The 25,311-nt window shown below is 45.0% G+C and overlaps 2 protein-coding genes across 10 annotated transcripts in view; both read right to left on the bottom strand.

The window, feature by feature from the left end:
• Positions 1-2,629, bottom strand: part of LOC112983152 (fer-1-like protein 4) — a 44,559-nt gene extending 41,930 nt beyond the window's left edge. The window contains exons 1-3 of the mRNA XM_064521311.1: positions 2,517-2,629; positions 2,379-2,434; positions 1,109-1,197 (exon numbers count right to left, since the gene is read on the bottom strand). Coding sequence (XP_064377381.1) covers positions 1,109-1,197; positions 2,379-2,434; positions 2,517-2,595 — 224 coding nt within the window. The 5' untranslated portion in view covers positions 2,596-2,629. The remainder of the gene's footprint in view (positions 1-1,108; positions 1,198-2,378; positions 2,435-2,516) is intronic.
• A 4,699-nt stretch (positions 2,630-7,328) lies between these two features.
• Positions 7,329-25,311, bottom strand: part of RBM12 (RNA binding motif protein 12) — a 46,436-nt gene continuing 28,453 nt past the window's right edge. For 5 of the 9 annotated variants that reach the window (XM_064521317.1, XM_064521318.1, XM_064521316.1 and 2 more), the window contains 16 exons: positions 23,083-23,211; positions 22,319-22,498; positions 21,365-21,439; positions 21,096-21,167; positions 20,327-20,410; positions 19,738-19,827; positions 15,988-16,083; positions 15,823-15,921; positions 14,499-14,585; positions 14,336-14,395; positions 13,764-13,897; positions 13,070-13,124; positions 12,940-12,991; positions 11,436-11,569; positions 9,405-9,641; positions 7,329-8,499 (listed from right to left, as the gene is read on the bottom strand). In XM_064521317.1, the coding sequence (XP_064377387.1) occupies positions 8,383-8,499; positions 9,405-9,641; positions 11,436-11,569; positions 12,940-12,991; positions 13,070-13,124; positions 13,764-13,897; positions 14,336-14,395; positions 14,499-14,585; positions 15,823-15,921; positions 15,988-16,083; positions 19,738-19,827; positions 20,327-20,410; positions 21,096-21,167; positions 21,365-21,439; positions 22,319-22,498; positions 23,083-23,211 (1,701 nt within the window). In that variant the 3' untranslated portion in view covers positions 7,329-8,382. The remainder of the gene's footprint in view (positions 8,500-9,404; positions 9,642-11,435; positions 11,570-12,939; positions 12,992-13,069; positions 13,125-13,763; positions 13,898-14,335; positions 14,396-14,498; positions 14,586-15,822; positions 15,922-15,987; positions 16,084-19,737; positions 19,828-20,326; positions 20,411-21,095; positions 21,168-21,364; positions 21,440-22,318; positions 22,499-23,082; positions 23,212-25,311) is intronic. The other 4 variants (XM_064521325.1, XM_064521324.1, XM_064521322.1 and 1 more) reach the window with 3 other exon arrangements.

Raw genomic sequence — 25,311 nt, forward strand, 5'->3', positions numbered from 1 at the left:
ACACAGTGGCATAGTAAAATTTTTGAGCATCCCAGTGAGCAAATGCTTTTAAACTGTCACATTTGTCACCTGCCCCTGAGCAGTGGAGGTGTTTGGATAGATGCTGCCAGTTTCTATTGACATTTCACTCTGAAATCATTCTTCTGATGTGTCTCCCATAAGGAAAAGCTCCAGTGAACAGTGACACAGAGTTCAGTCACATTTTCTGCTTCCTCCACACACACTCTGGCAGGCTTTGGATGGCTTTGAAAAGGTTTGTATTATTAGCTGTTTCTAGAAAGTTGCTCCTGTTGGTCTTCCTTCAGTTCTTACCTTTTACTTGTCAGAGCTTGCACTCTTCTCTGCATCCCTCATACATATTTTGCAAGTCCTGGAGGGATGTGTCTTCACTCCATTACTTACTCCACCACCGTTACTCCATCTGTCACCTGTACTCAGGGGTTTCCCTGGAGGGTTTTACAACTGCTGCTATAGCTACTGAGTTCACATATATGGTATCTGTGCCTCCTATAGCATTTTATATTCTGCCTGATCCTTTAAAAGTTCCCTCGTGTTTAAATTTCTTCCCTTTTAAAGGTTAAACCTTATTATCATGGACCTGGGGCTATTCCCCACTGACAGGGATGGTGGATTTGGGTGCAGGCTGGTCGCAGCCACAGAGTGGCTCTACGAGGCACGGGCAGGTCCTTGCGGGTGCAGCTCCTGCCCTTGCAGCTGCTCTGCTCCCGGCAGGGCTGGTACAGCCCTGGATTACCTTTGTCCCACCAGAGAGTCAGATCTGGATCCTTACAGAGCCTCTGTTATTTGCTGGCACAGCTAAATCACTCATCTTATTTGACTTCATATATATGTCACTGTTGTCCTACCAGAACCAGCTCCATCTATAGCTTGTATATATACTCTATACTTGTACCTTGTATATATACTCTATAACTTGTATCCTGCTGGTCTTCCTCCCACCAAGTTTCCAAGAAACCTTTTCCACTCCCATTTAAATCGCAGTATTTCTCTCCCCCACACTTTGTGTCGTTCTTTCACCCTTCAGTGATTCTGCCTGGACAACCAGCCCCAAGTTGGCCAGGTCACCCCTACAACCACGAGGACCTACCTGTTACTGAAAACCTTGCTGCAGTTATAAACTTTAATGGACAGCATCTCTCCCGTGGTGAGCTTCCCATAGTGAGGCCAGCGAAAGAGCTAGAAACGAGCACAGATCACAGTGAATTTCCTTCATTCTTGCAGCTTTTGGGAGACAGAGCACAGCCAATGGATAGAGCTGAACTATGAGAACGGCATGAATCTCCTCCAGCATCGAAGAGCAGGACAGAGCCAATGGCAGGGAGACGAATGCCATGACCTGCCCCCGAGCAGCCCCAGGTCCCTGCCAGCTGGTGGGGACTCACAGATGGGGGATGCTGCAAGTTCAACTCTCTGGAAGACACGGGGCTCTGCTCACTTTTGTTTTAGACATATCAGTCTCTGTCAGGCACCTGGAGGGTATGGTAAAGCCAGCTTTGGACAGGGCAAGGTCTGAAAGGGGGGGTTGTTAGTCATTTATTTCTCTCTCCTCTTGAAGGTGAGGATATCAGGCTAACCACAGAGGGCTTCACATGCCCCAAAACACTTCCTTTCCTGCAGGACCCAAATTCATTTGGCCTCACTTTCCCCAAGGCTCCCGGCTCTGCCAAGCCCGAATTCCCGCTGTGAGGGAGGCAGCCCATTCCTCTGCCGGCCCCTTTCTTCCCACACCTGCAAAGCATTTCCGACCCTAGGACTGGCAGTCAGGACATTACCCAGCCCCTCATTTTACCCCAGCAGGCACCAACTCCCAGCTAAGGAAGTCCCAGCTAGGACATGGCCACTGCCAGAGGTGCCCTGCCATGCCTGAGCTGATGGCAGTCCTGCCCCTGCCCACCTCTGCCAGCGCTGCCAGCCCCGCCGAGGACCGAGTCAGGATACGGCACCAGCAGAAAGCCAATGCTGCAGGGCCGTGAGTCATCCCAGCCGCTCGCAGCTAGGAACAGATGGGATTCTCATTCCCAGACACCCTTTCCCCACATTTTGGGGCTGGCTAGTCTCCTCTGCAAGCTGACTGAACCCATGAACACGGCAAAAAGTTATTGCAGCAGGAAATTACTTTTCTGCTGGCCGGGAATCGAGGAAGTGTGCATGGCTGGGTAAAACTTCTAGGTACCTGACGGTGCCAGGAGCGATGTTTCTAGGTGCCTGGGCTGGGAGAGGCCCAGCACCCTGAGACGCCCCCGCCATCCTCGGCCCCCTTGCACCCCCCTAGCAGTTGCCCGCGGGGCCTGCTTGGGCCTCGCAAGACCCCCAGCTCCGCAGCCCCGGCACCGTCACCCGCGGAGGGCCGCGCTCACCTCTCCGAAGACGGCCTCGGCGCCGCAGCGCACCTTCCTCGTCTTCTGGGTGAAGCCTTGGGAGAAGAGGATAGGGCATGAGGGCCGCCGCCGCCACTCAGCCCCCGCCGCCGCGCCGCCCCCGCCGCCCGCGCCCACCTCGGAAGCGCAGCTGCACCTGCCGCTCGCCGCGGCCCGGCAGCCGCGAGAGCCGCCGCACGCCAACGCTCAGCGCCATGGAGCCGCCGGCCGCCCCGCGCCGCCCCGCGCCGCCCGCCGTGACTCAGCCACGACTCGCCCGGCTGGTTCGGCCGCGCGCTCCCGCCGCCCCCACTGCTCGGCTTCCTCCGGCCCTGCGGGGCAGCCTGCCGCTGCCCCTCTTCCTGCCCTCCCTCCCGCAGCCCCCGTGCCCACCCTAGCTCCTGCTCCAGCTCCCGCCCCGCTCCGTCACCCAGGAGGGCCCAAGCCCCCAGGGCCATGGCCCGCAGAGGGGAGCCCCCCGCCCCGAGGTGCTCCGGGAGGTTGTTCGCCCCATGTTCTGCCGCAGCCAGAGCCCGAGGCCTCGGCGGCTTTGTCCCCGCGTGCCCCCCACAGTGACGAACCGCCGCGGCGCTCCGGCAGGCCCCCGGCCCGCACGTGGCGATGGAGGCCGTGTCCCCGCTTGGCGCCCGCTGCGCCCCTTCGTCCCGGGCTGGGGAAGCGGCCAGGGGCAGCGCCTGCAGACGGAGGCTGGAGGTGCGGGGAGGCCGATGTGGCTGGGGTGGGCTCTCTCTACCCAGGGGCTTGGAAAGGAAGGAGATGGGAAAACACGCGGTGGGAATTGGAGGAAGAGCCTGCCGTTTCACAGCCGCATTTCGAGTCACACTTGCTGCAACCCGATCCTGCCCCGGATGGGGCACGCGGCTTCCTCCGAAGCCTGGGACTAGAGGACGCCGGCCCGAGCTGGCTGCTGGCCGCGGGAGCACTGCAGCGAGCGACAGGAGCAGAGCTCTGCTTACAGACGCCCCGGAGCCTCAGAGAGGAGCCCACGGCTCCCGCTCCAGCCCTGCTCCCTCCCAAACCCAATGGCTCCTTCAGTGCCCCAGCTGGGGGAACAAAACTGCTTCTAAATCACAGCTTTCAGGGTAAAACCCTCCAAAGCAAACAGAAGGAGGGTGGGGAAAGGAAGCTGCCCAGGCCGGCTCTCGGCCCTCTGATTAGCAGGGTTGGGCTCCCCTGACATGAGGAAACTCTGTGTTCAGCCTAGTGTGCGCTCAGCAGCCCCTGTCCATCTTGCGCCTTAGCCAGCACAGGGAAACAGGACCGCATTGAAACAGCAAGGAACCGGAGGAGCTAAGCTGGCTTTGGCAGGCGGAAATCAGCAGGATGCCAGCATGCTCTTGGGATAGTCATTGCAGCCTGGCACAGGCTCCCTGTGGGATAGTGCCTGACATTAAAAGCCATAGATCAGCTGGGAGAAGGTCCAGCTGCACCGAAGTGCATGGACATAGCACGGGAGGAAGAGCCGGTGCCCATCACGCTGGGAGAGGGCTGCATTCAGAGCTGAACTCTGCAGAGTTGGACCAGGCTAGGCTGCAGCCCAGCTTGGTCTCTGATCCAGCTTGCAGCACATCTACGTGAGCACTGATAAACGAGAGATGCTGGAGCCAGGGCCCCACTGGAGCCAAGACTTAGGCCGGATTAAAGCAATTGTATAATCAGGCTTTTGCAAATGTTTCTTCCTCCTGGGGGCCTGGCTCCTCCACCCGCTGCCTGGCAGAGACCAAAGCCAGGCACACGGCATTGAAACACCTGCTCCCACACGTGCCGTAAGGGCATGTTGCACCCCAGGACATGGAACCTAATCCTGCTCAGCAAACACCAAGCAGTGAATCATGATTTGTGCAACACTGGGCAGCTTTGAATCAAGGTCTGCAGTTATTCCCTTTATCTTATTACTCAAGGACTTCCTGGAGTGCCAGGAAAGCACTGCCGGTGGTGGTGGAAACAAGCAGTGGGGAGAAGGAAGCTGTTTCACAGTGCAGGAGCAAAAAACACCAGGCCAGCAACATTTGGGATCGCTTTTGTGAACCCAAGGGAATGAGAAGTTTGGTTTAGGCCAGCATAGGAAGCTCCATGCACTGACTCCATTCCCAGTCACGGCTGGCAGGGTGCAGGCGGTGTAGTTTTGGCTGTTCAATGTGTGCTGCTGGTGGGTGGATCTGATATTTGCTCAAAGCACATCAAAATAATCAATCTATCTCCCAATGCAGTGTGTGGATTCCTTACCACCTAGAGCGGTTGTATCACTTGCATTCACTTGAACACAGTGTGTTAGTTTTAGTAAAATGGCCTCTGTCCCTGTGGGAACTAAACATCACAGAATCACAGAATGGTTGAGGTTGGAAGGCACCTCTGGAGATCATCTAGTTCAAACGCCCTGATCAAGCAGGGACCAAAGTGTCTGCTGTAAATCCACATATCCCTGGTACGAAGGTAGCCTGTTACTGCAGAGAGGAAACAACTTGTGACGAAAAACCATCAGGAATATAGACAGAGAAGAGGGATGCCGAGAGGTTACGTTACCAGAACGCCTTTGATGCTGACACTACAGGACTGATTACCCCAACCGTGATAACATCCATGTTGTGACAGAGGGCTGAGGTCTCTGAGGGTGGGGAGGGGAAAGAGTGCTAAAAATTGTGGTCTGTTCTGAAGTACAAAGGACAGACTTAGTTGTGTGTGTTGGCACCAACATAGGATGAACATTGTGTCAAGGAGACGGATGGGAAGAGGAGCAATTGGTAACAGTTGACCCCATGGGAGATACCCGGCCTAGTCTGCAGTAGGCTAAGAGGAAATACCAAGCAGAAAGACAGAACATGCTTTAGTGGGACAGCACTGGGCCAGGTACCACAGGACATACACCCCATTCCTTCCCTCTCCCCCCCCCAATTTGATTTTGAGAGCTGAGGATCGGTCTACCATTGGTATCAAGACTGGAAGAGTAAACTCAGGTACTTTTGGTGCCAATAAAGATGGGGACAATCCTGACCACCTGGTCTCGTCTGGTCAAACCCATGAGTCAACAGCAGATGAGCAAGTTGAACCACTTTTAGAGCTTTCACGGGTTTCCAAAGCCCAGAGGTGTCAATGGCACCTGGCCAGGGCAAGAAGAAATGTGAACATCATCATGTGCTGTGTCTTTTCATCAAGAAGAACTGACAGCACAGGTGAAAGTATTCTCTGCACCCACACAGCAATCATCAGAAGGGACACAGCTTGAACATGCCTACAGTGGCTATAGAGCAAAAAAGTGATCTGGAACAGCAGGGAGTGGGCATGCCCGCTGGGTGAGCGAACACTCGAAAGGAGAACCGCACATCCTTCCGAGGAAGAAAACCTGGGCTCTGCTCTACCTCAGGCAACAAACATGCTGCAACTCTGCATTCCAGCTACACCCAGGGGCGGCATGAGGCACAGGCCATGCACCCTAACCTCTGACCAAAACAGCTAAGAGCAGCCTTCACTGTGTCTGAGAGAAGGAGCTCCAGGGAGATTAAGAGTCCAGATTGCGAGAAACTAGACAAAACTGTGCAGATTTAGCAGATTCCAAGCTTGGCCTTCCTAATGCCTTTTCATCTTGGTCCACACCAATATAGTAGTCATCCTCCTCAAACAACAGTTGTTGAGTGCTTTTTCTTCCCCAAAGCAGGGAAAGTCACTCCCATCATCAAGTGATTACAGCATCTGCAGTCACCTCAGGTAACTTCAGACTAGACAGCTACTCCAATTGTCTAAGCTCCCTTCATAGCCAGTGGAGACAGACAGGCACTAGAGAAGATTCATTTATTTTCCTCTTTTTGAGCAGAGCAGACAAAAGCTTAAAAAGGAGAGGAGAAACACATTTGTCATTCTGCTGCCCAGCTTTCTCAGAGCTCATATTCTGCCTCTAAATACTGTAGCAAAGAAAAGTCACAATATGCTTATCACATCTTGCCAGTGAACCCCTCTGAATTGAAACCAACCCCACACATTGCCACTGGTATTTCTTGGGCCAAAGCATTGATCCTGAAGGCTCAGCACTGTTGCAATTTTTTTTCTCTCCACACTTTCAAAAAAAAAAAAAAAAAAAAAAAAAAAAAAAGAAAGAAAAAGAACAGTCTTAGATTTGCAGAAACAGATTACAGATTTACAGTTAAGGAGAGTTCTGGCTACAGGTTGTAAACAGCTGAACACAGAACAGAAAGGACCTTCTCAGCCACAGTCCAGTTTCTCAGGGAAGACTGCAGAGTTTTATTCCCTCTCTTCCATGCTTATAACATAGTTTATGCAGTCAATCAAGAAGAAAGATTGCTTTTTTTTTTTTCTTCTCCAAGACTCTGAGTGCAGGAAAGTTGGGTGCTGCAGGCTAGATGATGAAGTACTTTGGAGAGATGGTCTAGCTTTCTCTGGAGAAAGGAAATTGTCTGCTGCCTATGGAACTTGGGAGAATGCATTACAATTGAAACTATATTTGAATGAAAAACTAGCAAAAACATGTCTTTGCTCAGTGATGCTCCTGGTTACACTGCCCTTCGAACACAAGCTATATTTTAGACTTTGGTGGCAAATACCATCCAGAATGGCTGATCTGGCTGATGATATGGGTTCAAACCCAGGTTTTGCTTTCATGTTTGTAACCTACCAATTTCGTATGCTAAATCACTAGGGCAGTCTTCCAAATTCTTCTCACAATTACTGTGTGCCCAGTAGAACTGATGAGTTCTTCCATCATTTGACACTAAACAAACAGCTTATCTTACTGCAACACAGAGCTACAGGCTATATATTTAACTTGCTCTGCTTTTGCAGTTGCTCACACTCAATCTAAGCTAACTCAGATGCTGACTCCTTGGCACTTACACTATAGTGAAGATCTTCCATAAACCGCATCAATATTGCTGGAAAACAAAAGAAAGCCCAGAAAGGAAGTAAGAGTCCAGACATGACTATAGATCAAAGCAGATTCTTTATTTATGAAATTGAGAGTAATGACCACTTGTAAAGCAAAGACAAGCCCAAGTTCCTTCTTTATTTCTATTTTGAAATGAATCATCTCCATTGCCTCAAAACAATTGTGCTTTGCTATCATCTGCCTGTTCCACAGTACTCAAACCACATAATAATGCATGCTTCACGTTTTTGAGGACAACGAAGCACCTTTTTGGAGTTTCACAGATATTTACTTCTTCATTTGATAACTGCTTGCTACTAGGGAAATCATTCAAGCATCTTAATTTCAATGTTTGCAGCTGCTTGATTCTGAAAGTCACATACCCCATTAATCCTCCCAGAAATGAGCAAAGTGCAGGGTGTTCTTACATTGCAAGAACAGCTCCAAAATAAGAGTAAAGCAAAGATGCAGTTGTTGCAAACAGAAAAATGTCATTTATAAAATGGTCGATAAGTATGGTAACTGAAATTTTAAAATAAACCTCTACATATAAAAATATACTGGCACTTTATGAAGGCACATGAACTACCTCAGGCATCCAATCAACAGACTTTGGTAGCAACCAGTATAGAAGGGTCCCCATTCCCAAGGCAGCTTGATAGAAGAAAAACCCTATCAAGGAATACACGATAGGTATCGTTATGGTAAACATGATTACAGTACTTGCCCTAGCGACCTCAGCATTGAAGCAGTGCTGTGTGAGAGCAACGCTGTGCAGTTCAGTGCACATGCCCATTCTGATATCAAGCAGGAATTGGGCTATGCCAAGCAATGATGTGTGGCATATCCTGTCACCGTTGCAAGGTGGAAAACCAACAAGAACTATTGTTCTGTGACAAACTGCCAGCAGTTGCATTTTTTCCCACATTTACATTTCTTCCCATTAGGGACAGGAAAGCTAAAAGATACAAAGCACAAGCAGACAACAGAACTTAGTGTGAACGGTGCATTCTTGAGGCACTGAGCATTCTGTAGCGTGCAACAGAAGAGTGGGTGCGGAGACAGCTCTCCACATCCCAGTGACACACGTGGCCAGGGCCAGGCTGCACACTACATTTTCTTTACTTCGGGTAGCTTCACAGGTGGCCATCCCTGCAACTTATAGTAAGACACCAGCTGCTTAGGCACTTCAGCCAGAACCACCTGGGAAAGAGCTTCCCGGGGAGCCTGCAAGGAGAATAGCAAAAATAAATCAAAGATACTGCAGAGAAAGGATTTATCAGTACAGTGACATATTCTCTTATACAATTCAAAGGGCACCCCTGCCTGTCAGGCGAACAAGGCTGAGAAGGCAGCAAGGTCTGCTTCTCATTCACATCTCTCTCGCTGTTTCAAGAGTTCCTTGCTGCAGTTTCAGGAGCACTTCCAGTCAGTCTCAGCAAGTGCTGCCACTGAAAGAAATCACTTTTTCCCATCCCTGCACTGCCCCAACCCCACTCCCAAGCTGACACAGCCTTTATAGGGCCCATACCCTGAGCTAGATAAAACTAAGGGAAAAAAACTAGGCGGGAAACTGACCCAACCACTAGCAATCTCCTATTTACAGTTAATTTTCATTTGGCTACACTCATCAGTCCCATTCACGGTATGACATTCGTGAATCTTAGTCTCAACAGAAAAACAGGGAGAAGCTGGGGAATGACAGGATTTCTTTCGACAGCAGGGGAGTCCAGCATCAGCTTAAACCACTCATGGAACTTAGCATCAGAAACAGATATAAGGCCTAGTATGGCCCCAGTCTGTTGCCTAAATGGTTGCATCCCAGGAGGGAAGAGAAAGCATCTGCTTTTCTCCTCTTAGTATACTGTCTCTTGGCCACTTAATCAACAATAAAGCAAGAACGCTTTAGGAAAAGCTGCAGGGGAGTTGTGATAAGGCACTATTTCTAATGGGGAAGCAAACACCTCACAGCTTTTACTGAAAACAAGCAGTTTGGACAGCATTTCCTGTGACAGTTTGCTGAATTCATACATTATGTCGTTAATAAATTCTCCAGACCAGTGCTAATTTTTTGGATGCAATAACCGCACACATACTGGCACCAGCACTCTCCTGAAGTTAAGATAACTTACATTTTTGAACTGTCGGAAAGGCACAAACTGAACGATGTCTCGTGCAGCTGGTTCTCCTGTCAAGGACTTCAGAACACCGTTGTCTCCATCAAGGAACTCCATTGCCTTGAAATCAGCTTCACCAACGCCAACAATAATGATAGACATTGGCAGCTTAGAGGCATTAACGATCGCTTGCCTAGTTTGGTCCAGGTCAGTGATCTCTCCATCTGTGATGATCAGCAAGATGAAATATTGCTGAAAAACATCAGGAAAAAACAAGCAGTCAGAGTTCAGCACTAAAACTCACATAATTGAAGGCAAATGGAGCAATTTCTTACTCTGAAAAAGAAAGCAGATGGTATGGTGGATAAAACAAAAACAGAACATTAAAGGAACTTATGTTTATTCCAGTGTTTTCATATGCATATCACCTTTCCTTATGCACTTCAGATTTCCTCTATGTAAGGTAAAAAACAGAAGCTTAAATTCAATTTGCAAGTATAAAGAATGATTATATTCATTGGCAGAAAGTACTAAAGATGAGCGAAGTACTACTAAATCAACAAAGCTGCCTACAAAACTCACTGTTTGATGCTGCTTTATTCATTGATGTTTCAAAAAGGATGAAATTTAATATTTTATATCCTTGATTGTAACTGCCTCAAAAAAGCCTTCTTTTTGGCATGATTAGTGACATGAGTTTAAATTAGAAGTGCTGGAGATCTCAAAGGATGGCAGTGACAAACCTCATGACACAAAGACACTCTAAAGACAGCAAAAGGGAAGGCACACGGGAATCTGTCTGGAAAGAATAAAATACCTCAAATCAAAACACTGCCATGCTAAGGTGTTCAAAACTTCCTTCTGTTTCCAAAGGCTAAGGTTTACCACCTGATTTTGAAATGAGCAATCACTCTTTTATAGCAACTATTTACAGACTAAAAGTTAAAACAAAAGAAAACCAAACGTTCAATTCCAAAAGCAAATAACACAAGTGTGATTATGGTTGTACCCCATTAGACAGATTTTTTTATTTAAACAGTTAGGTTGTCATCTATAATAAAACGTAGAGGCATTTAACATATAAAGAGAAATAAGATTTCCCCCACATGTCAGGAAGGCCAAGAAATACTCTCAGAAATACAAACTACCAATCTCTCAGACTGAGCACCCCATAATAGTGTGCAAAATGAAGTGAACTGGATGTACACACAAGCTTAAGTACAACTAAAATTATTGATACAGCTAGACTGTGAAGCAAGCATGACAGTGTACTTCAAAATTCCTTTTAATTGGGCTGTCAAAACGAAATCAGTTAAATGTATCAGGAGATATATCTTTTTGTCCTTAAACAGACTGAATTTTTAAATTATGGAGTTGAATTTTAACACCAGCCATGGGCATACAAACGCACAGATAAGACATATGCGATGCAACCACAGGAGTAGCATGAATGTCCTACAGTGCTTTTAGCAATTTACATATTGATTTACCAATTACCACACTACTTTGTTAATACACCCTCTGGATATCCTGATTTGCATGCTACCAGGGCAGGACAAATAGTCAGACCCTCTGATATTATTCGGATCTTCTTTGTATATACATTGTTGAGTGCAAAATTGTTTGGAATAAAATATATAGGGCCTCCTTATACTGTGCATTCCCTAAAGGTTATGAAGCTTGTCAAGAGAGGGGTTAGGGTGAGGCAATTGCTGACACAGTCCACTTGGTCTAAAAGCCAACACAGCTCACCCATATACTTCAACAGTAAGTACAATGCCAGTAAACTGCAAAAAGAAGAAATAAATATCATTGAGCATTAGAAGCTAATATCAATATGTACTAAGCACAGGTACATAACAACATGAAGCAGGAGAGTACTGGCAGCCTCATTTCAGGCTGGGAAGAGAGGGTCAAACTTGGGGTCCTGAGCAAGGAAGAAGAAACCACTTTACCATTGCATTCCATCCCATCCCATCCCATCAAAAGCAGGGAAAATAAAAACAACACCCAAACAGAGATCAACAAGAAAGGACGCAGACTCACAGAAGCATTCCCTTGTTGCGCCGAGTGTGATGCAAACCTTGCCACATGATTTATAATAGGAGAGAAGTTGGTTGGCCCGTAGAGTCGGACCTGAGGAAGGATCTGGCGGTAGGCATCCACTATTCCTTGGATACCTGTAATACAAAGAAAGCAAGCTGCAACAAAGGCCTTGCAACTTCCCCACCAATTCTTTTCTAAGCATTATTAAATAGTACAGCAAAAGATAACTCACACACAGATGTGAGCTCCTAATGGACAAATGATCAAAGAGCATGATAACAGTGAGTATACAAAGAAACCAGTGGGCATCTGCAGAGATAAGATTTTCAGATTTCTTCCCCTTTCTGTATCTTCACATTACTCTTTGTGCCTCTAACACAATAAGGGGAGTTTAGGGGAAAATAATCCAGTGGAGGCATGCTGATGACTAAGTTTACCTTGTCCTTTCTACCTTCCAGTTTCTTTTGTTTAATTGCTTATAGTCTAACTAGACCAAAAAGGTCAGAAGCTCTCTGGAGCAGCAACTGTTTATTTTTCCTTGTGTGCATGCTGGATGACAATCCCTGGTTCAGGATTCAAACGTTTCTGTAACAGAAATAGTAATCCCTATGGTTTTTCCTATGCAAGAAGCTTTTATCAAGTTTACTAAATTAAACATTTTCGTTTTAAATGGTGCATGTTCTTGTGTGGATGCATCTAAATAGGCCTACTCCTAGCTTATATTGATACAACTTCATTTGTCACTGCTGCTCACATTGCCCTCCACACAGGTTTTAGCGGGGTAACTGCGCTGCTAAGATTCTCTCAAAACTACTGTGCAGGGACCATTAATGAGCAAGGACGCAGATCCCAATGAGGCAGACAACTGACCAAGTGTTTCGATTTTAACAATGAATCTCAGATCCCATTGTTGCTGGTCTCAGACCAGAGGGAAAAAACCTGAACTGAGAAAAAAAACGCTCATTCAAGAACAATTCTGTATCACTGTATGCTGACAGACTTCATAAACCAGGTTACCAAACAGCCATTAAAAATAGTTAGGAACATCTACAACTATCACAAAAGAATACGGCTGTAAAGAAAACAAGCTTTTAAGACAGTATTTTTAAAGGATAACATTCAAACATATACACACTCTGATGAAGTAACCATGATCCCTAACAACCTTAGCAGATGGTTGCTTTAGAAGTACGACTAGAACAGACGCAGGCTAATCTGAATTCACTGCCACCCATAACATACCAAAAGCAAGTAAGATGCAGCAACAAAAATTTCAGCCCTGACTAACAATCAGATCAAGTTTGGACCCCCTCACTGGAGCCTATGCAGACTGCACAGAAGCCTTCATCAACACATGTTCACTCTTGACAGCATCCAGATGAGAGTAAATCTAGTTTACTGCATGTCTTGGGGCTGCATCTGTTTTTCATTAGTTATGAAAGAAATGCAATGCTTCAAACATTAGTCTCTCTTTAGTGAAGTACTAATGAAGAGGTTTCCTCACCTTGACAATAAGGGTTGCTGGGGTTGAAGTTCAAAGCAAACTCATGAGACACCTAGGAAAGGGGACATTACAACCGATTAGCGAATGCAGACATGCACAGAGCAACTTCACGGTGTTCTGAAGCCCCTACCTGCCAGCTAGGAGGAACCTGAGCTCCAAACCCAAACGCGGGAAACAGCTTGTCCCTGGAGAGAAAGGCAACAACAAGAAATGTTTAAGAGCCTTTCTTTAATACTTTGCTATTCTGTTTTATTCCCAGAAAACAGTTGGAGACCAAGATTAAATTCGTGCCATGAAGAATGGACACACTACCTGGTTCTCCTAGGCCAGTCACCAGTTACCCAAGGGTTTAAGGCACATGGCTTGACAGTTTCAGAGTTCCCTCCAACACAGCATCCCACAGCACTCTCAGGGGATTTCAAAGTAGCATGAGAAAAGCCAACCCAAACACAGGGGACAGAGCAGGCAAAATGCTGCCCCCGTTTCAAACAGGATATTCATGTTTGAAATGCATTATCAGCAACAAGGGATTAATGAGAATTAAAGCTGTGCAACAGAGTAATCCAGGGCCATAAAAAGGGCAGGACTGGAAGGACAAATCAAGCAAATAAACGAAACTAGGACGTGCTGCCACTGCCTCCCCTGGCAGTGACGGGTGCAGCAGGAAGAAGTAGCGGCTCCTGAACGGATACTCCCAAGGAAAAGGAACCCCACAGTCATCCAAATGCTAGAGCTGTGGAACAAGCTATCAGCCTTCATCATTGACACCTGCTGTGACACATTTTTGATGCAGTGGCTAGACCAGTTAAGAGCCTCTTACATACGTGTCATAATCCTGGACTACACTTCCCACGCTCCAGATGGCAATCAGGTACTCATTTATCCCATCTGGACTGATGTAGTGAAGGGAATCTGGTGACTTGGGATCTCCATTGGAGCCAGTGAAGTCTATACCCACCTATCAGTTGAGAAAATAATGTCAGCAGATCACTAAAGCATCACCATGAGCAAATAAGGAAAAAAGAATCGTACCCAGAAACAGAGGGTAAGACCAGCCCCAAATAGCTCCCTTCCTCCCAGGCACTAAGGCAGCCCTGTACAGGGACAGGCAAACAAGCCTACACACCTCTTCCCCCGGTGTACGCGCACGTCTAAAGGTATAGTCAGCCTTTTTCTTGCTAGATCAAGAAGCAATTATTCAAAAGAAATTTAAGAACCTCCAGATACATACATTGAAGTTACTATTTAATTGCAAAAAGTAAAACCATGACATCACTTGCTTTTTGCAATCCTCGTCAGTTCATAAGAACACACGCACTGCAAATAAAAGAATCACATAACTTCATTGTTTTTTTCCTGTCATTTACCAAGATATGCAGTAGGTAAACAAACTCACCGTAAAGTTAATCTGGCAGCCTCCCATGACATAGTCCAGGAAAGAGTAATCTCTTTCGATCTAACAGAACAAACAGACAGAGTTACACCTTCTCCCCACACAAGCAGATTTCTTTATGTTCAGAAAACAAAAACGCCAAAACAAACAAACAAAATTCTTCTACCTTGCAGGATTTTATCCTAATAATGCCAGAGTTTTTGTAGCTCTTTTTCTTTTGTTTCTTCTCAGGATGAATGCATTCAAATTCCACCTGCAAGAAAGTAAGCATGCAAGAAGCAAATTACAAAGCAAGGAACATCTGTATTTACAGCACTGCAAATTACTGAAACACAATGCTGCCAGACATTATATAATTTCAGAGATTATCTAAATGTCTGGCAGTATTCTGAAGCTTTACTTAAAAGGGTTAGCAACTACTTTGGCTGCTATGTGACAAGTTAAACTGGATGGCTTTTGCTACCAACACAGGGCAAAACACACAAGGAAAGACCTCAGAAGTTTCCCTCATCAGCAACGTGATGTTGTGACATTCTGTGAGCAATCATACAGAGCTGTCATAACAGAGGGCAAAAAAGTAAGTTGCAAATACAAGTATTTCTCTGAACATGGTCAGATTCTTTCTTGGTTAATGGAAGGGAATGAAGATGAGGAGACAAAGTCTTGAGGAAAGAGGTGGTGGGGCAGGAAGAGGCTATGCTTATTTCACCTACATTCACAAGTGCAGTGAGATCGCTATCCTGGACAACACTGTTTTGTCTCACTTGCATTAGTTTTGATTTCACATGGGCTAAGGAAAAAGGCAAGATACTTCCCCCACCCTTAGGATTACAACCACGAAAATCAAGTTGTTTGGCAGCTGGAAGCTCTCTGGGGCTATATCTTGCGTGGGGATTCATCTGTCTGAATTTAGACCAGATATCTACATTAGAACCAGAGTTCAGGTTTCCACTACAGACAACAGAGAAAAAGTGGCACCACCAGCAAGTGATTCATCTTATTCTAAAACAGAAGCCTCAAAAAGGTAAAAAAAAGTGCCACTTGGAAGTACTATTTCTCTCCATTAGATAGAACGGTGACCAGAAAGCCAGTGAGGGTGAAAAGCACAAGCACAGATATTATCTGAGACGAGCTCCACCTCTGGGCTCTTCTGTTAAAGCATGAACAAGAAGCCCTTTCGTTTCCACTTGATTCAGCAGAGGCAAAAGCAAGCAAAACTGCTGGAGAAAAGAGCACGCAGCCAGCAAACAATGGACTCAAGGATGTCTTTCGGTACAAGAGCAGTAATAGTACCCAAGAAAAATTCAGCACTATATTCCCCATGCCAGGTTTTATTTTTCCCCAGATGTGTACATACTAATACAAAGATGAGGCAGAAAAAAATAATTTTTGGAGCAGCAACTAAAAATATATACATGAGAAGTTAATATTCAAAGGGGTTTGTGAAAGACTGAATCATGGACTGGAGTGAGGGAATTGAGAAAGCTCACCGGAGAGCTGTCACCAGCTTTCTGCAGCTGAGTCAGGTTAGTTTCAAAAATGCCTATCAAGTCATGCGACCCATCGCTATCATGATCTGCACACTGTACCTGAAAGGGAAGAGACAGCAAGCAATGGGCAAGTGCACTGCATTAGGGAGAATGACAGCTGCTCACCACACGATCTCCTGCTTCCAACAGCTTTGCAGTGACGCTAGTGAATTCCCCTATCAAATCTGAGCTGCTGGTGTCATCCATATCACTGACTGAGACCTGACAGTAAAAGAGTGAATCCCAGTTAGAAAAAGGAAGACACACAATTGCTCACCCATTTAAGTATGCAAAGTGAAAGCTTTGCTTTAATTAAAAACTTTCCCCAGTTTAAAAAATGAGAGGCAATAAAAAACCCAAAACCCAAAAAAGCCCCACACAAACATCTCACAACCCAAAGGTAAGAACCTGAGATAATTCAGGACAAGGGACACAACTAGGGTAACAGAAAGAACAGATAAAAAGTGTGTTATCCAAGCACTTTCTGAAGATACTGCTCTTTTATGCCTACCAATAGCATGGATTTATAAAGAAACTGTAATTTCCATGGAGCACTATCAATCTTTTTCTGCATCTTATATCAAGCAAATTATAAATACTTATTAATAACCAGTTACATTCACATCATCATGAAAGCTTGAATCTTCTGAGCTAGATAATGCAAAAGAGAAATACATTTAAAATAAAAAATGCTAATAACTGTGGCTGAGAGCAAACACTAAGATTTACACTGGCAATAGCTTCCCATGAAATCGGCAACTAAAAGGAGAATTTGTAACACACACAACACCTGAGACTGCAGAACACAGGTAATTCCAGAAGCAGTCAATCAAGAAACAAAGTTCTGAACAGCTGTTTTCTCCCCTGTTGCAGTTCCCATACTACACAGATTCAAAAGTGCTCTTTCTGGGAACCGCTTTCAGTAACCAAGAAACTGATGTTACTCCAGTATAAATCCTAGTGATAGTTTTCTCCTCAGGATGAAGGAACGAGGTGAACTCATTAGTAACACCTAGATGAGGATGTCAAATTCAGTGGTTAGATCACTAAAGTGGAGGACAGGGTTCTTTCAAGATTTACTGCCTTCGATCCACCAGCGATCTTCCACTGATATCACTGGGAAATCTTTACAAAATACTGGGTGAAGTATGGTCTAATCTAGCACGTTTAGGAAGCACCGTATCATCATTCAGTCCCCTCGATGGGAAAAAACGGTCACTTTTGAGACTGCAGTTCCCCCTTCTCCCCTTTATCCTTTCCAACTCACACTCTTCCATGCCTCTCTTCTGCACACTCCACCATGCAGCAACTCTCAGTCTCCTCTCTGAACTCCATTCTCTCTTTCTCAGTAATTCTGACATTTGAAACAGGATCTAAAAGCAATTCAATTACGTCAAGGCTTGTCTACTCAAGGATGCTCTTGTGCAGGGCCCAAGGCGTGAATTTATAGTGCAGCGTCTCCCTCACACTAATGCCCCTGGAGGCACAGTTACAGAGAACTCAGCAGCTACCACCTCCATGTACCTCCTCTCGCCCCCCGACCTTGCTCCTGTCTTCAAGTCGCCCTTTCTGCTGTGGCAATAAAACCGTATTTAGGCTCAGTTCTCTTATTAGTTCACAGCATGATCCGGCTTAAAACAAAACTCCTTTTGCAACGGTTTTCTAAAACTAGCTGAGATTCACAGCGCGCAGCCTGTAGAGCTGTGCTGCCACAAACATGTGGAAGACATGATGTGGGAGAGAAATGCCGAAAGCTGCCAACAACTGCTTTCTGAAACACAGCCTAACTTTGGGGTCAGCTAGCAATACTGCAGGGTACTATTTTTAATTAATTTATTGATGAACTATTATTATTTACTGAGAAATTATTTCTTTGCAACTGAACTATTCAATATTCATTAAGAACCTTGGGACACATTTAAGTAAAGGGTCCCTTTCATCCACAAGACAAACTTCCAAAATTCAAAGAAAATATACTTTCCTTTACGCATATGCCATCAAACAGATGGACTGGCAGGTGTTTCTTTTTTTTTTTTTTAATCTCACATTTACTATTTGCATTTAAACAACTAGGGGGGAAAGAAGCTACTTTCATTTGCCCCCTTTTTTAAAGAAAGGTTTAAGGAGATTAGGCTGTGTCACAAATTTGAGGTGGTCTTAAAACCAAGAAAACCAGGAAAGCACTACTCTGCATCATAATGAAGAGAGAATTACTGAAATATTAGGTAGCTTCATTAATTTGATCAAAAGATTTATGTTCACATATGTATTCAGCACACACTTCCTACTAAATAATCCTCATACATGGCTGGCAAAGCCAATGCTTAGGTGACATATCAAACTGACTTCAGTGTAAGGAGTTCTCCATTCACTCTGACTACTGCATTTAATGCATAATATTTCCTACATAATTTTTTGGAACCCCCAAACAACAGTTTCAGAGCAGTAAATACCAGATGAAGTATCTAAGAATCGCTAGGCTTTCTGTAAAACAACTGCCCTGTCCCAACATTAAAGAACCGTTTAACCACCTAACATAATTAAAGACCCCACAGCATTTTTCTTCTACCGTTCTAGGAAATTACAGCTCAATATTGTATTTTTTAGGGCTGCTAGCAACATGCCTGTCTTTTAGTCTAGATTCCCCATCCTGACAGAATTTCCTAACCAGTAAGTACAATATATTCCTTTTTCACAGATGTATTGTGAAACTTAATGGAGCACTTGCAAATGCACCAAGAATTCTGGCTGAAAGGAACAGCAAGTATCTGTCATTTTTAAAAAGCAGGTCATTCCAAAGTGAATTGCAAAGCACAGACAGCTTCTAAAAGCCAAATCTTTCTGGACTACAGGAAGTACAACCTCATGTAATGGAACGCCTGAACTGTGTTTAAGTCAGTTTGGCAAAGAGATACTTATCAGTTGCCAATCTCCTTTTCACATTTGCTGTTCACTTTTCTTCCTTCTGACCCAGAACTGTTGACTGCCCAGTGATAAAGCTCATGAACACCAGTTAGAACATTGCCACATATTCAATAACCCCAGCACACTTGAAAATCTACTTCCAAGGTAATCACCTCAGTAATTCTTTGGATTTGCCATGCTGCACAGATAAAAAGATTAGCATGCATGCTTTATGCTAAACCTTTAAGACCAAACTTCCAGCATTCAATTTCTTCATTGACATCATGGGGCAGGAAAATTCTGCAAATGAAAAGTGTTTAGGAGTTGAATAAGCAAAGAGAGACTTTACTCTTTACAGAAATTTCAACACATTAACCTGCTATGAAGTTTTTTTTTTTTTTATAGTAACTTATTATAAGATTTAATTGTTCTGTTACCTCCATAATCTGGGACCAGAGAGAATTAGTCATCATATGCAAAACCTCGCGGAATTGTAGTTCTGACTCAAAACCAAATTTCTAGTTAGACCAGAAAGAAGTTTGGATAAGCCCTCGTTCATGTGAATGGATGAAGCTGAAAACTGGATTAAGGCACTCTCTGTCAGTATTGCCAGTCATTCAAGCTTGTCCAATATATATGAGTATCTCAGTTAACTTAGAAATAGTATTAGGGAAGGAAGGGAGAAAAAAAAAAAAGGCCAGAATAGTCAGATAATTAATCATAATTCTTATTATGACTAATCATTAGAAAGTGTGTCACTTCTGCATTTCCCAATTTCTCAGTTTGACAACTCATGTTTTAATACAGACTTCATATTTAATAGACACATAATCACTTATCTGCCATATTATTATTTTAGAAAAGCAATCTAAAAATTTAAATGTGACTAAACAACCTGATAGCTCATAGTTACTGTCAACAGAGAGAGGGTTACTTACAACAATAAACACAGAGAACTTCTGAAGGCTGTACCTTGATAGGTTTATTAAAATCTCCACCACAGAACGTCTGCAAGGGAACACTGAATTTCCTCCAGCACGGATTTAAGTTGTTCTTAATCACCTTAAAAATTACAATAAATAGTATAATGTGAAGGATGCTGTGCACATATTATTAAGAAATTTAACATGAGGATTCTGCACTACTTCTGGGGCAATCTGTAACAGCCTCAGTGAATTAAATCTAACAGACCACAACATGCATGAGAGACCAAGTAAAAGGTCAGGTGCTATAAGAAGTAAGGGCTAGCAGTTGAGGAGAAAGTTAAACTTTACAGCCAAGCCAATCTAACACAGCTCATTATCACTGAAAAGGGGATGTTCTGCTACTCTTCGTCTCGCTCGGTTGGACTCTTCGCTGAGCCAGCTTGATCCAATGACAAGACAAAAAGTAAACAATTTTCTGCCACACTCAGTGAGCCATATCCTTTTGTGGAGGTATACAACAACTTTCCTTGCAGAACTGGGGCAAGGCAGGATCAGGAATGGGATCCCTGCTTTTGGCAGGAGCAAGCCATCTGATCAACTCAACAGTAAGAAATATATCAGTGTAGAAATACTACCTCTGATCTGTACACCAGCTGCCATGTTCCAACATCACTCTGCTTGTAAAACTCCAAAAATGGATCTGATTTACCCAAGAAATCCTGCAAACAAAACCCCCACAGAAGTAATCAATCTCCTGTATTTTATTCAAATGAGAAAGCTAGCTAATCATTACACACCACTCTACAAAAAAGCACAGTCAAACAAACTGCAAATTTGTTTTCTTTTTTATTTTATTTACTATTTTAAACTGCCTCATTTTCCAAGTCATCACAATATACCAGTTCTAATTCCAAGACCGAGGCTCCTCAGACCATTTCTGTTACTATAAATCATGCCATTTGACCAGCTATGCAGTGAGGTCACTGATACCCTGAATCGGTCCCTGAATCAGTCCTTGACTTCAAATAACATCAATATAGCATCTCACCCTTTTCTTCCTTATATAACATTATAGAAAGCCCAGTTCACTGCACAGCTAAAATATTCCTTGGAGACAATTACTTAATCAAACAAATATATAGAAAATTCTAAAGAAAAAAATAATCTCCCAAAACATAATACAGTGGTTATGTTTCCAGGTTGACACCATATTTTTCAGTGCAAGATTATGTCTCCAGTCCTCTTGGTTACGAGTAACGAAACGTAATGAGCCTTTTTTCACAAGCGGATTACATAGCTTAATTGAACATTGGCAAATACAGTGAGATTCCTGGCTGAAAGGCACTAATTGTAAATATAGTCAACACTTGCAGAAGCATGCAGTATCATTTAAAAAATCAATACCTTTTTGTCCAAGTTTCGAGCTTCAATTTCCAAATACACAGTTCTAGCATCTTTAATCTCCTCTGCTGAAATCTGTGCCATAAAAATTTTAAAACAAGTTAAAACAAAAAAAAACCCAGAGCTCTGAACATGCTTAGTGCATGAAAGAAGCTCTGTGTACAGTTACAAGAATCTAACTTTCCTGTATGCTACAAGCGTAGCTTTTGAAAACACACTAAAACTAAACCACTGTCCCAGACAATATCAATATGGAAAAACAGCTCACCTACCGTAATAGTGCCTTTTCCTGCTGGTTTTCCCTTCTTCAGTTCCAAGGGTCGGGTGAACACTGAGCTGGACACAACCTGAGGTTAAAAGACAAAAAATAAATATGTCAGGTTAGATAAAAAGCAAACAGTTATACTTCAAGAGTAAAATTTTCAAACTCTCCTAGAAGATCTAAAAGGATTTAAATTCATTTTCAAAAGTGATAGCCATCAGAATTTGTGTTCTTGAAATGTTTATGCAGCTTGAAAGTTATTTTCTCTCAATATCCACAAAATAGTACCCACTAACAAGTCTCCAAACTTAACTTCAGTCTCCTATTTTTGCTTCCCCCATAAGAAAAAAAGCCATTTTCACTATAAGTAACCAAAGACTACTAAAAATCAGAAAAGACTTTATTTTATCAAGTCTTCTTTTTAGTATCCTGAACTCTACCTTTCTTCTCCTACCTCGTTACACAAACACCTCTTCAGGAAATAAATACAGAATCTCAAAGAGTCTTATTTCCCTAAATTTACTGTCTGATCATCTTTTTGCACAAAGGACACTGAACACACAACAGCTCTAGTAGAGCTCTCCAAGCACCATGCATTCCTTACTTCCAGGCTCCCTTCAGTGCTAGAAGAACTTCCCATTTTATGCAATTAATTGCAAATCATACATATTTTCTGATCTCTGCAAGAAATTTTTCCAGTGTTTTCCAGGCCCTGCACCGGAACTGCATGTGCTTCTTGATTCATGTTCCCAAAATCAAGTAGAAACTTGAGCTCAACGTAACAGCTTTTCTACCTACATCCACTAGCAGCATAAACAAATTGTTAAATAAGTGTAACAAACAAAACATTTTCAAATTTTAATGTGTCAAAGCCTCCACTATACCAGTCTTTCCTCCCATTTGTCATAATAAAGCCAACAGTCATCTCTACTTTGTAGATCACTTGACACATTTCTACATGTACCTGTCCCAGCGTGCACTCAATCCCTCCAAGGTAATCATCATCATTTAAATCAAAGGACTTGTTATCAATATCATACACGCCAAATTTCAGCTTCTGCACTTTCTCAAAGTAGTAGTCGACAACTAGCTTCTTAGAGAATTCCGGTTTTTGACAGTTCTTTATCCTCTCCGTTCGATCTAACTGTACAAACACAGGGGAAAAGCTGTTAGATAATACGAACAAGAGTCACACTTTCTTCCATAAAACTCTTCATCTCCATTTCCTTGGTCTTTTCTTTGGCAGGCAGTGACTGTGGTATGCAAACGCAGCCTGTAGGCTTTATACGATCAAAAAACCAAGCTGATGCCATCCTGCTTACCAAAGGCTCTCCAAAAACCCAAACTGCATCAAACAGCAAACGTGTTGTGGCATGGGGAAATTCTGAAGATAAAAAATTAAAGAAAAAAGAAAGAAGAGGCCAAATTGCATGCTCTGCAGAAAAGGAAAGGGTATAGGTCTAGGTCAGGTCGTAACAGGCAAAGTAATGTCCTCCTTGTATCCCTGAGGCAATACGCAGACAACTAAAGCCAACGAACACGTAACTCAAGCCCCACCTCATATCTGAGGCATGAAAATCAGGAACTATTCGCTGAATGCTAATGTAACAATTAAATGTATTATGCAACTCTTAGGAAGAGCAACACCTAGCAGTTTTTACACTTGTTCTGGAAAACTCGATTTTTGCCCGTGGCATTGCAAAACCAGGGATAACAAACCACTTTTACCTCGGCCCACTGACCACCTCCCACATCCTGCAGCAAGACGCAGAGCGGATCGGATTTCGAGCCGACGTCTTTGTCGAGGAGGTTTTCGCAGGACACGGACAGCTCCACCCTGGTCACGCACTGAGCCATCTGCGGGCAGAAACGCAGGGCAGGCCTAAGGGCAGGCCTAAGGGCAGGCCCCCACCGCGCCTCGAGCTCGCGCCCAGCGCGGTGCCGCCGCCCGGCGGGAGGCGGGCAGCGCCGCCGCCCGGCCTCGCCTCGCGCCCTGCCGCCGCCCGCCAGGTGCTCGCGGCGGCGGAGCGCGCGCGGGGGGCTCGCGGGCCCACGTGACGCGGCGGCGCGCGCGGCGCCCCGCGGGTCGGCTCCTCCCAGCGGCGGGGCCGCTCCCGCCACAGGGCCCGGCGGCGACGGGGGCCGCTGCGCGCGCTGAGGCGCCGCCGGGGCCGCCGGAGCAGCCGCGGCCTGGCTCGCGCAGCCCCGCCGGGCGCGTTCCCCGACAAGCCGGCCGCGACAATATGGAGGAGCGCGTCTGCCGGCGCCGCCGGTTGAGCGCGGGGCGGCGGGGCCGTGACCGGGCGCCCCCGGGAGGCGGCGGGGCCCGGCCTTCCCCCCCTCTCCCCCCCCCCCCCCGCGCTCCAGCGCCCATGCGCGTGGCAGCGCCTGGGCCCTCGGCTCGGGGCAGCTCGCGTCCCCTCAGAGGCCGCGCTCCTCCTCCGCCTGGGCCTTGCACGGGGCTCGCGCCGCTGCTCTGCCCCCCCCGCCCCCGGCAGCCCCGCGCCCCGGGCGGGAAGCGCTGCAGCGAGGGGCGCTTCTCCGGCCTCGGCGGTACATTTGTCTCCCGCCTTGTTTCCGCTTTGGGAAACGGCGAATCGGGTAAAACTAGTTCAACGTTTTATCTGGGCATTTGTTAGTTAAGGAATTTTCCCATCTCAAGATCTGCCTGTAGATAGAGTGAGGAAAAGCCTATGTAATTACTGTGGCTTTGTTCTCACAGCAAAAAGATGTCATTACTAGAAAGCTGCTGTGCAAGGCTGCAGTTTGCTCAACATAGGTGGTGGAACCGAGCTGTAAGAATCCGCACAGCCTGCAAGACCTTCCTCTGCTTCTGCGTGCACAGCCCCTGGGGCTGCAGAGCCTTCTTTCTGTCAGGTGCTGACTTCAGAAAACCTGACTGCATCTTGCAGCATGGTGGTAACTACACTTTATTGCATGTCAAACTGCGCCTACTTTTGTTCGTGGTATAGATACAATTCTCACTACTGAATTGAGAAGATAAGCTTTCAAACATCAAGCAAAATATTCAAGAGACTGGACAGCGTGAAAGCTTTAACAAGTACTTTAAAATGTGACTGTTTCATAGAGAAGCTACTTTGTCAGCATTAGCGAAAGACGGAAACAACTGTTTGGTCTTTTTGGTTATTGAGAATCCACGACTTTCTCGTACTTGTAGGTTTAAAATATTATTTATCTCCATGAAAAGATGAACTTTTATTAGACAACATTCAGTCCCTTTTGCCAATCGCTTAGGTCTCTCAAGCAGTCACCTACCCTGGACAGATATTAACCATGTCACTTAATACACTACTAAAAGGAACTCAGATGCTTCAGTGATGGCAGCAGCACAAAAACCAGCATTCAGTAAGAACTAGCAAAGCTTCAGACAAGGAGGATCATAATTCTGTTTTCTGCTTAGGTCATCATCATCATCTGCTTTAGCACCAACATTTTCAAAGAGGCCAGTTTGAAGCAATCTGAACAACTGTTACCAGTTATAACAACCTATCTTCCACTTTGGCTGCATCCAACCCCAAATGAACTTCGCACAATAAATAAATAAAACAAGGTCCACCACTACCTTTAATACCATGCTTCTCCTAAAATCGCAACAGTCTCAGGTATCCTTTTTCTCTCCCTAGAAATACTGTTCTACCAGACCAGCTCAAATCACACCCAAGTCTCACATCTGCAGTTCTACATACAACCCTCCATCGTGAGTGAAGTGCAGCCACTTTAATTTGCATGACATCAGTTGTCTGAAAATAATAACAAGATAGTTAGCCTTGCCTGCCCTGCCAAGATTTCTGTTCTCTCTATTGCATCAGCGAGATTTCTGTACCAAAAAGAGAGACAGAACTAGAAGGAGCCACCTTTCCTCCCCACTAGAGCACAAAGCATAAAGAATCAAGTTAAAAACTCAAAGAAATGACTCCCCTAAGCTTTAGCATCTCC

Source organism: Dromaius novaehollandiae, chromosome 16 (assembly GCF_036370855.1).
Source record: "Dromaius novaehollandiae isolate bDroNov1 chromosome 16, bDroNov1.hap1, whole genome shotgun sequence".
NCBI lineage: Eukaryota > Metazoa > Chordata > Aves > Casuariiformes > Dromaiidae > Dromaius > Dromaius novaehollandiae.